The 11266-nt window shown below is 32.7% G+C and overlaps 1 protein-coding gene across 1 annotated transcript in view; it reads left to right on the plus strand.

Annotated features, from left to right (window-relative positions):
- The window catches only part of LOC107458746 (succinate-semialdehyde dehydrogenase, mitochondrial), an 11004-nt gene extending 661 nt beyond the window's left edge, over positions 1-10343 (plus strand). The window contains exons 2-20 of the mRNA XM_016076949.3: positions 114-227; positions 483-582; positions 1539-1587; positions 2152-2239; positions 2773-2883; positions 3073-3135; positions 3514-3624; positions 4067-4132; positions 4215-4292; positions 4410-4487; positions 4869-4935; positions 6172-6257; positions 6401-6433; positions 6544-6576; positions 8018-8118; positions 8623-8708; positions 8881-8987; positions 9082-9159; positions 10090-10343. Coding sequence (XP_015932435.1) covers positions 114-227; positions 483-582; positions 1539-1587; positions 2152-2239; positions 2773-2883; positions 3073-3135; positions 3514-3624; positions 4067-4132; positions 4215-4292; positions 4410-4487; positions 4869-4935; positions 6172-6257; positions 6401-6433; positions 6544-6576; positions 8018-8118; positions 8623-8708; positions 8881-8987; positions 9082-9159; positions 10090-10128 — 1488 coding nt within the window. The 3' untranslated portion in view covers positions 10129-10343. The remainder of the gene's footprint in view (positions 1-113; positions 228-482; positions 583-1538; positions 1588-2151; positions 2240-2772; positions 2884-3072; positions 3136-3513; positions 3625-4066; positions 4133-4214; positions 4293-4409; positions 4488-4868; positions 4936-6171; positions 6258-6400; positions 6434-6543; positions 6577-8017; positions 8119-8622; positions 8709-8880; positions 8988-9081; positions 9160-10089) is intronic.
- Positions 10344-11266: the final 923 nt, after the last annotated feature.

Below are 11266 nucleotides of genomic sequence, written 5' to 3' on the forward strand. Positions count from 1 at the left end.
CACGTATGGATTTTTCATATTTTGGTGCCAGAGTAAGAGTTTCCCAATGGTAGATGTGTGTGTGCATAGATTTTTCATAGTTTGGTGCCTGAGTAAGAGTTTTCCAATGACAGATAAGCATGGATGCTAGGAGCATCGCTTCCCAGCTTAACAGATCTGGTTTATTGAAAACTCAGGGTCTAATTGGAGGTAAATGGAGTGATTCCTACGATGGGAAAACCATACAGGTAAAATGGTACAGCTGCTGTTATTTTATTTTAGTTTTTCCCCTTATCTATTTCCCTTTTATTATGTTTGAAGGCCTCTAATTGTCAAGGTAAAGGGAGGTGGGGCAACATGCACTTTCTTTTTATTTTGTCAATTCTTATTTTTGATCACAATCTAAGGCTGCAATTTGATAATCTTTCTCTTGTCGTACCTCTAAGTTCCTTTATTTGATAGTGGTATTGTATAAGAATATCATATATTGAATGCTGTGGCAGGTTTATAATCCAGCAACAGGTGAATCTATAGCGGATGTCGCGTGCATGGGCGGAAAAGAGACAAATGATGCGATTGCTTCAGCATATGATGCATATAGATGTATGATACTTGAGATTGTGCAAAGTTGTCAAATAGGACTAATATAATGTTGTAAGTTGTAACAAGGTGCAGAATATATGTCTTACATAAGATTGTGCAGAGTTGTCAAAGAGGTTAGGAACTGATGTTACTTGTCCAACCTAATGCAAATTTTTCCAAAATATATCCCTTTGAGATTGTTACGTTAAATGGTAGTAACAAGTTTGGGACAAGTAAACGATCATTCTTTATTTATTCTTTAACAAGAGCTTGCTGGCCTATCTAGATTAATATCTCTTGTTATTATTGATAAGAACATTTTCATTTAGTAAAAAATGTTGTGGTGCTTACGGTTGGAACTGAATGTAGCTGTTAGATGCACCATACTTTAGCATACTCCATTGTCATGGTCAATGTTGATTATAAATGTAATTTATGTTGTCTATCATCTAACTCAATGCTTTTTTCCTCTTCAAAGTTCCCTTTGCTGATGTTTTAAATCATAGTTGGTGAAAATGATGAACTAACTAGTATTCAGTATTCTTTTCTGTTGGTATACTTTGGATTATTGACAATATTATAATGACTATGAATTTTAGTTCTTTAGGAAGCCAAGATCCATCAAGGATAAGAGAAGTCTAATGGAAGTTTTCTTCGGATGTCTAAATGCAATTTTTTGTTGTCAAGATGTCACTAGGTTGACACTTCTAACTAGGCCTTTATGAGATTTAAAATGGGGGTTAGGTTAGATAAGGTGGCTGTTTACCCCAAATATTTGCTTCAAAGAAGGTACAAAGGAACATAAGAGCATAGAAAGATTAGTAATGTGGGGTTTCCCTTTTTTTTTTTGTTTTTCAGTGTGGAACCCTTCTCCTGGACAATATATTATACTCTTTCATTTTTGTCTCTCCCTTTCTAATAAACTTCCTTTATCTAAAAAATTCACATTAAGTTAGTTACTAAATTTTTCTGTGCAGCTTGGAGCAAAACCACTGCTGCTGAGAGAAGCAAACTTTTGAGGAAATGGTATAGTTTTTCTCTATTAATATCAAGAACCACATGCTTTTATGAACATATTCAACTTGGACACTGATTTTTTTTTCAAGCTTTGAGACCATTTACGCGTTGTTGATGTAATTTGATTTAGTCATTTTATCCTTGAATAAACATCATTATTTATTTAGCAGTGTTGCAGTATCGATTCATAGAGTTTCTGCACTTAAGTACTTAACAGTTTTAGCTTAATTGATATGCACATTAATCATCTTGTAGTTGCTAATGTTATATAGAACTCCTATTAGGCCCAAGAATTGACAGCATTAGGTACCCTTGCAAATGCAGATAATATAGAAAAGGGAAGTAGTCCTGTGTGCATATGTATGCTCATATATACCTCAATATGGATGATATAAATACTTCAAATTATCATTGCACTATCTTTGTTAAAATTATACTAATTACTGACATGAATGAAGCTTGCATTTGGCTTCATCCATTGCATTGTTTAATCATGATGGAAGTTTTCTGAGTAATAACTCTGTCTTGATAACTTTTACGGTTTTCTGAAATTTTCTCCTTAATTCTTTTAAGGTATGATTTACTAATGGCTCATAAAGAAGAGCTTGCTCAACTTATGACCTTGGAGCAAGGGAAGCCTCTTAAGGAGGCTATGGGTGAGGTACAGGGTAGATAAATTTTTGTTATTTTCTTGGAATTTAGTCATTGTGTAATTTATTTTTGTTATTTTTTCCTTATTTTTTTTCTTATTTCTTGTTTCTTTTTTCTTATATTGTGTATTTTTTTTTGGAATTTCAATGATTTCTTTTCTTAATATTTCAGGAGAAGTACCGATTTAAATGTAGAATTAGAAGTAGAAGTAAAACTAGAAGTAGAAAAATATTTTGCATTTGAATGTAATTGAAGATCTTCTATTTCGTTAAACTGTTTGGATATGGTAAAATAGAAGTACTATTTTGAAGATAGTGTGAAATGTATATTTGAAGATCTTCTGTTATACTGCTTTTACTTTTGGGATAATTAGCTCGCAATCTGCTTAAAAATTTTCTGGTTCTCTTTTGGAGAAGCATGAAAATCATTGGAAGTACTTCGTTTTCTCTAAAAAAAGTATGAACAAAAGTACTTTTGGCTCTCAGAGATGCATAATAGGCTCATTTATTTGGTCTATATGTTAAAAAGTTTGTTGTTTTGTAGGTAAACTATGGGGCTGGCTTTATTGAATTTTCAGCTGAGGAGGCTAAACGCATATATGGGGATATAATTCCTGCTCCTATGTCTGATCGACGGTTATTTGTTCTAAAGCAGGTAAACCTGAAAAATGATTGTGATTTAATGCAAATTTAATGTATATGAATGGTGTAATGTTGGCAATTTTCCTTTTTTAATTGACCTTCATATTGGAAGTTCGGGAAAAGACTTTGCTGTTAAATATTCAGCGACTGTTTGCATATTAATGACATGGCTTTTATTTATTTATTTTTCTGCGATTTGCAGCCTGTCGGGGTTGTAGGTGCGATCACACCATGGAACTTCCCCCTGGCTATGATCACACGGAAGGTATGTTGAGTTGAATCTTTAGAGGGTATTTTGTTTTCTTTTTTTATTTTTTTTTTCATTTCTGTTGATCTGTTCATAATTATAGAGATATCCTCTTGGTCTCATGTTTTTCTTTGTCAAAGATCTTTTAAGAAAATACTTGTAACAGGAAATTCGTTTACGCCATTTCCTTCACAAAACCTTGAATGGCAAAAAAACAAAATAAGAACATGCCCTTTTTATAATTCTAAGAGAAAAGTATTGATTGAAAATGAAACCAAAAAGCAAGATATACACCCTAGAGTCTATATAGATAAGAGTTTGACCATTTTAACTTTTGAGTGATTTAAGGAAGTGAATAACATCCATTTTGCCATATCTGTATTTATCTTTTTTCAGGTTGGTCCAGCTCTTGCATGTGGATGTACAGTGGTCATAAAGCCCTCTGAACTTACACCTCTCACTGCATTAGCTGCAGCTGAACTTGCTATTCAAGCTGGAATACCTGCGGTAGTTTCTTACACCTACTTTTCTTGTATAAATTTTAATTGTGTATTTGGCTAATTGGCTCTATAATTTTCCCTTTGGATAGGTGGTAAATTTGTATAAAATTTATGTAAAATTACTTTGGTTGCATGCCAAATATACTAGTGATATTTGTTTGAAGTTTATCAGGATATTTTGGTACCGAATCTACTTTAGTAAAAAGCATTATTTGAAGATGTGAGATTATTGTAGTTTCCCTGCATATTTCTTCAAATCTCCTTACTTTAGTACTTAACTCTATTGTGATATTTTGAGTTCCATTTCAATACATACTTGAAGTAGGTCTGCAGAAGAGAAATGCAAATTTGGCTTCCTTTTATGGCCATAGTCATCATTAATTTCCCCCATAAAGTTTGTTTACTCTGCTCATATTATATCATTCTAATGATTGTGATTAATGATGTAGGGTGCTGTGAATGTGGTTATGGGAAATGCTCCTGAAATTGGTGATGCTTTACTTGCAAGTCCTCAGGTTCTGTCAGCATGAGATTTTACAAACATGTTATGTTACACGTATAATTGATCAGCTGAATGAACTTTTCAACCTTATTTAGGTACGCAAAATCACATTCACAGGCTCAACAGCTGTTGGAAAGAAATTGATGGCAGGTTCTGCTGAGACAGTAAAAAAAGTATGCTAAGATGTTCAGATGAATTTTTTCATATAAAAGATCTAGAAAATTTTATTCAAATGGATTTCTACCCAACCTGATATAATATTTATTTATTTTTTTCTCTTGAACTTTTAGGTATCTCTGGAACTTGGTGGCAATGCACCGTGCATAATTTTTGATGATGCTGACATTGATATTGCAGTTAAAGGAACTGTAAGTTAAAGGATGAAATACATGTTGGTTAAAATGATGATTTTGTTTAAGCTGTTATTTGTATAGATATGATGTGTCTGATCTGGCAACAAGGACTGTATGTAGTGCCTGAGCCTGAGACATTAAAGTGATAACTCTAACAGTACTGGATAATTCTTGAATTCTCTATGTTGACTCAAAAATAATCTATGAAAATATTTGAACTGCAGAAGCGTAACAGCAGTGTTCTCATTTGTAGTTGTATCTGCTAACTTGAAAATTGAGGGTTGGCCTTCTTTGGTCCCACCTCTTTCTGTTATGAAGATATTAGTAAGCTTAACATTTTTTTTCTTTTATTTTTTTTAATCTTTTATTTTTTTTTCCAACTTCTTTTTATTGCAGCTTGCAGCAAAGTACCGCAATAGTGGACAAACATGTGTGTGTGCGAACAGAATTCTTGTGCAAGAAGGTTAGATTAAAAGAATAGTATTGTCAATATCAACATTATAATTGTTTGTCTGATGTGTCACCTCTTAACTCTTCAGTTGACATGTGTTCGTGATTTTGAGTTTATGCCTTCTTGTTGGATATCAAATACTTTGGTGTCTCCAAATACTTGCTTTATGTTTCTTCTTCCAACTTGACGAAGTATTGATAATGTCTCGTACATACTAGAAAGTACCATGTATATCTCATATAGATGACATTAGATTTCTTTACGAGATTCAGGCAAAGCATTTGTAACGTTTCTTATTCTAAGTTTTGATCTCATAACTTGGACGTGGAATATCGTGTTGTTTTAATTAATGTCTGATTGCAGTGCGTAGGCTTCTTGTTTGTTATTTGGTGCAAGACACCTGATCCTTTTAGAGGGATGTCTCTCAGATTTACAGACAGATTGAAAAGCATTGGCCTTTTGATTTTCATTCATTCCTACTTTGTATTGAAGATTTCTTGTCCTCTGTAGTATTTGTGTAACAACTGGTACCTAACACGGAACAAAACAGCAAAACAGAATGGAAGAGTGAATCAAGTTGATTTCACTCAATTTACTGATATAGATGAAAGGTAATACAAGAAAGAAAAGATAAAGGCTGTGATGGTAAGAGCCGGCCTCACTCTCCTAGCCTAGCCTTATTTTCTTTCCAAAAGTCTACCTCTCTCTCCGTATTTTGCTGCTACTTATACTCTCTTCGTTCCAATCATCAAAATCTGTTAGAATCATCCCTCTTGACCCTCATTCACGTTTTCCCCACTAACAGTGCCATGTGGCAAATCAGTTACATGAATATTTTCTTCCCTAGTCTTTCATATTCTACCCTCCACTCTCTTCCTTCTTGTGTAATGTAAGGGCAGAAGAGAAATTTGCTTCCCTTTAGGATTAGAAGCTTCTATTCTTTCTTCATTCTTACTTGGGTATGTAACAGTTTGTAATATCCTTCTGTTCTGGTTAATAATGCATCCACTTTTATCACTCAAAAAGGGGAAAAAATTGTCTGAAACAAAAATAAGAGAACAGTATATATGGACTAGAAAGAAGCTGCATATACATTCTTATATGGAAACTTCCTCTTATTAGTACTGTTAGTGTACTCCTATTGATTGGCTGTTTCAAACTCAAATCACTGTGCAAATGTGCATCTAAGCATGTTATTTTGCTCAAAATTTATTGCTTTACCTTATTTAGTGAAATTTCTCTGCGAAGGTATATATGATAAATTTGCAAAGGCTTTGATTGATGCTGTTCGGAATATGAAAGTTGGGGACGGTTTTGGTGAAGATGTGGTTCAGGTAGTTATTATTCATTTTCTGGATATTTACTTTCTTGCTTTCCATTTATATGTAATCTTTTCTAGTTTAGACTTTTGGAGTATTCATGACATATGGTTATATTTCTGCTTCATAACGTAACCAAATTATCCATCTCTAAACAGGGCCCTCTGATCAATGAAGCTGCAGTTAAAAAGGTGTGTGTTTCTTTTAGTGTTTCAGTATCTTTTATGCATTGTTTCTGGATGTCTCCTCTAACTCATAGGAGTTCTGTCCCTCATGGCGTGCTTTGTTATTTTCCTTACAGGTTGAGACCTTGCTTCAAGATGCTACATCAAAGGTTTGTCATTTGTGCTATTCCTCAAGTTTGATTCTCTCTACTTAATCCCTCAATCTATTCGAACATTCTTGTAACATAATAAAGATGAGAAAGTTAAATAAACACTATTGTTTCTGCCAACTATCAACCAGGCTATGCCACCTGAAATCCCCTATGGGTTATTTTGTTCATGAATTATATATATAACTGAACATTTTATTTGCCATAAGGCCATTTTATGCCACCTGAATGTTTTCTGTTTACTTTTTTGCTATTGCGATCTATGCTTGTGCAACATCATCAAAACATTAGTGATGATGTGATGAAGTCATTTATGTCTCTACTTAATAGCTTAAGCCTTTTAGAGAATTGGTTCCAGACATGGTATTAAAGCTTTTGTAACTAAATATTCTAAAGTAGAGTACATATTGTCCCAACCCTGAAAAAAGGTCCAATTTAAGCAAATAATAAAGATGGCTTATGCATTCCAAGTTTAATTTTTAAGGTCTCTTGTATGAAGGAACACGTTCAATATATAACAAAGCTATTCACATTCCTTCAATTCAAGTTATTAGGAAAGTTATATCTTCATTGTAGAGTTTGCTACATTAATAAGATAATTCCATTGTGTTATATATCAGAAACCAGTTTCAGAAAATACATTTACATTGTGTTCCTTATTAGTGGCTGTGGCATCTCCTAAAGCCTTTTTGGCCACATAAGTATACAGAATAGAAAGAGCCAATTTTTATTATTTATTTGTTAATAAAGTATACATTTGTCTTTAATTTTTTTTAAAAGTTTAAAAAATGCCCCTAACTTTTAATTTGATTCAGTTTTGTCTCTAATATTTGAAATAATTGTCTCTAATATTTGAAATAAGTTTCAATTCTATCCTTATGGTTAATTTTGTGTGGTCAATATTTAGTCAAAAGTTTTTGACCAATTTTACCCTTAATCCGAAACTCATCACCTCCAATCTGACAACAAGAAGCATGCTTCAAACCCTTTATGATTTTGAAGCTGAAACCAGTGGTGGAGAGGGAGACGACTAGCCAATGAAAGAAGGAGGTGAGTGGGTGGAAGTGATGACTGCAATGGTGGTGACTACCAGTGAGGAAGTGAGGCGATGGCTACGAGTGCAAGGACACGGGCGATTAAGCAAGTGAGAGGGAGTGATTAAGCAACAACTGCGACTGCAATTCGAGAACAAGGGTGGAGGTGCAACAATGACAGTAGCAAGGAGTTTGACGGTGTCAAGTCAGAGAATAAATCAAATTAAAAGCTAGGGATATTTTTGAAATTTTTGAAAGACATTAAGGACAAAAAATATACTTTTCCTTTAGTTTTTGTATTCAAGTGTACATGTACCTTTAGTGTTTGGAAAAGATACCAAAATGGACATGTCTTCGAGATTACAAAATATAATAGCTCAGATTATTCAATTCATTTTTATCTTCAGGGGGCAAAGGTAATGCTTGGGGGTAAAAGACATAGCCTTGGATTTACCTTTTATGAACCAACAGTTGTCGGTGATGTCAACAGTGATATGCGCATATCAAGGTAAGCATTTAGAGATGCTATATAGTGATTCTAACTTGCTGCTAATTAATGTGATATACTGTGTTATGACTAGAAACTGACCTAGTGTTTTAATGAACTTTTGGACTAGTGATAGTACCCTGACTAACATACTTTCAAAAAAGCAAATTTTGTAGGTGTTCCATTTCTATTTGCTTTATACTTTTTGGAGAAAATTTCCTTAGTTTCAGATGTACCAAGTGATCGGAATGCTTTTCTTCGTTTTGTGTGTCTATGCGTGCATGCCCTCTTATTTGTGTGAAGAGGATCTCTTAATCTCCTTTGTTTTTCGGTTTTTACACTGTATATTTCCGATCATTATCTCAATAAAATTCTTTTTTCATTCAAAAATTTTGCGACTAATTAATATTAACATCTGGAGCCCATAGCTATGATTTGTTATGTATCAATCAGCTGGGATTTTATTAAAATTTTTGTTCAACTGTGTACTTGTCAAATCACCCAAATGATTTTTTCATACATCAGAGAGGAAGTGTTTGGACCTGTTGCACCCCTTTTGAGGTTCAAAACCGAAGAGGATGCTATCCGGATTGCCAATGACACAAATGCAGGTTCGTGCAGTTTCATTTTTTTCAGTTTGGTTCTTTCCACTTCCTGGAAGGATTTTATTGATTTATTTATTTATTCCCACTATTACTGTACGTCTGCTACATTTTCCTATATCTGGTTATTGATTCAACATTGACAATTTTTTGAACACGGAACTTTTCTGCACATATGAAGGTTTGGGTTCATATGTGTTTACAAACAGTATCCAACGCTCATGGCGTGTTGCCGAGGCTCTCGAATATGGACTTGTTGGTATTAATGAAGGAGTAATCTCGACTGAGGTGCATCTCATTCCTTATTGAATGAGATTATATGGTGATTGTATACATTGTTGTTCTGCTAATGAATTTTACCTATGTGTATTTGTTGAAGTAGGTGGCACCATTTGGTGGTTTTAAACAGTCGGGCCTTGGAAGAGAAGGCTCAAAGTATGGGATGGATGAATATTTGGAGGTAACTATAAATTTAAAGTTCCAGTATTCTCATTTGCAATCATTTGACTTTTTGAAAATGAAATTGCTACATACTTTATAACAATTGATTATACTTAAATCATTGATGTCCTCTAAAGTTTGGAAAAGTAAGTTTCAATTGTGGTTTAATTAAAACAAACAAATACATAACAAATATAAATGAGACATGAAAAGGCATACTTAAGAATGAATTTTAGTGTGGTGGTGGGCAGTTACTATTAAATATTAATGAGTAAAGTATATTTTTTTGTCCCTGGTGTTTGCGATTCTATAAAAAATACCCCTAACATTTAATTTCATTCAATTTTGTCATTAACGTTTTCGATTTGTTTCAAAACTACCCTCGGACGTTTTCAATTTTATTCCTAACATTTTAGATGGAATTAAGGTTTGGGGGTGATTTTGATGCAAATAGAAAACGTTAGAGACAAAATCGAATGAAATTAAACGTTAGAAGTATTTTTGACGTTAGGGGCAAAAATCATATTTTACCCTTTAATATTAAGTGCTATATTGTATCTTGTTACATGTTTTCAAAATTTTATGAATGAAATATGTTAATAATAATAATAATAATAATAATAATAAAATTGCCATTGTTGTTTTATAAGCATAAAACAGTATGGTGTTTTTGTAATTAGTATTAAACATATAAGTTGATAATGAAAATGAAAGAACAAATCAATTAGTCCTTAAACTTTCATTTTCTTATATTCCTATTGCTGCTTTCAGAGCCTAAAGAGTGTTGTAATTGGTGCTGATATTAGACCCTTGTTAAACATGGATGAATTTATGTCTTGTGATGTTAGTGCTTCATGAATCAAAACAATTGAAATTCTACTGAATGTGGTAAAGTCTAAACTATTACTCCTATGTATGAAATTGAAGTTTTTCCTTGCTACTTCTCCAGATCAAGTATGTGTGCCTGGGAAACATGAAGAAAGAATAAACTATAACGGGCAACTGTCAAGATAAATGCTGTGGTCTTTAGCCGCGCTCAGCGGCAGTTCAAGTGGATTTGAGGTTTTGAAGGAGGGTTTACCGTGTAATTTCTTTATTACAGTAAATGCATGTACTAACTGCATAGTTCTGTATAAATAACTCAATAAGTGCAGGCTTGGAAAGGACATTTGGGTTGGTAAATCATCATTTTCTTTAGCGTCATTCTTGTCTTTCCCGTCTCTTTATCTAATGTCTTTTAGAATATTACAAGTAGGTCTGGGGGCATGTGGTTCGGTGGTTGGCAAATTTTTTTTTCTTTTAAATTTATAAGAATATTGTTCGTAAGAATCCAACTTCCAGGAATATCTTTTCTGGTACAGTATTATAATGGGAATAGATATTATCATTTTTATTGATAACAACCTTTTTTTCTTCAACAAATTCATGTAAATATACAATAAAAAAAATTGTGTGGAGTGATATTATCAAAAACAGAAGTAGCAATATCACTATCTCATGATGAGAAATGTTAGAGGTTTAGGATTTTTTATTAATATTAGTCAATATTTTAAATTATTTTATTTCTATATTATTAGAATTTAAGAATTAATAGTTAAGAGTTTAGAATTTAGTCTTTTAATGTTTAGAATTTGGTTAATTGTTGGTTAAAGAAGTCAATATTGGTGGTTTAGGAAGTTAAATTAGAATTTTATTTGATCGAAGATTATATTTTTTAGTTAAGAAAAAGTTCACTAAAAATATTTTATCAATGCTATTTATAAATTTAGTAAAAAAAATATTTATTTTAACCAATTTGAGTTAGTCACGTGGTTAGTTTATTTGTTCGATTAAATGTGAGATTTAAATTTTATTTTATATATGCAGTAATTTATTAGTCTGTTGGATTGAGAAATACTGTGAGCAATAAAAAAATATTTATTTTGTACCCATTTCTTCTTTTTACTAAAGAAATTTCCTAAATAGAATCCCTTAAGCTGGTCATTGTTCTGGGGAAGGAGAGGACTCCCTGGGTGATTAGGAGAATAGCTCTGTAAAGACTAATGATACCATTTTTTTTTTTGGTCTTGACTAATGATACCATTTTAAGTTTGCTTTGGCAGTTAATGATACTATTGTATATGGCC

Source organism: Arachis duranensis, chromosome 7 (genome assembly GCF_000817695.3).
Source record: "Arachis duranensis cultivar V14167 chromosome 7, aradu.V14167.gnm2.J7QH, whole genome shotgun sequence".
Lineage (NCBI taxonomy): Eukaryota > Viridiplantae > Streptophyta > Magnoliopsida > Fabales > Fabaceae > Arachis > Arachis duranensis.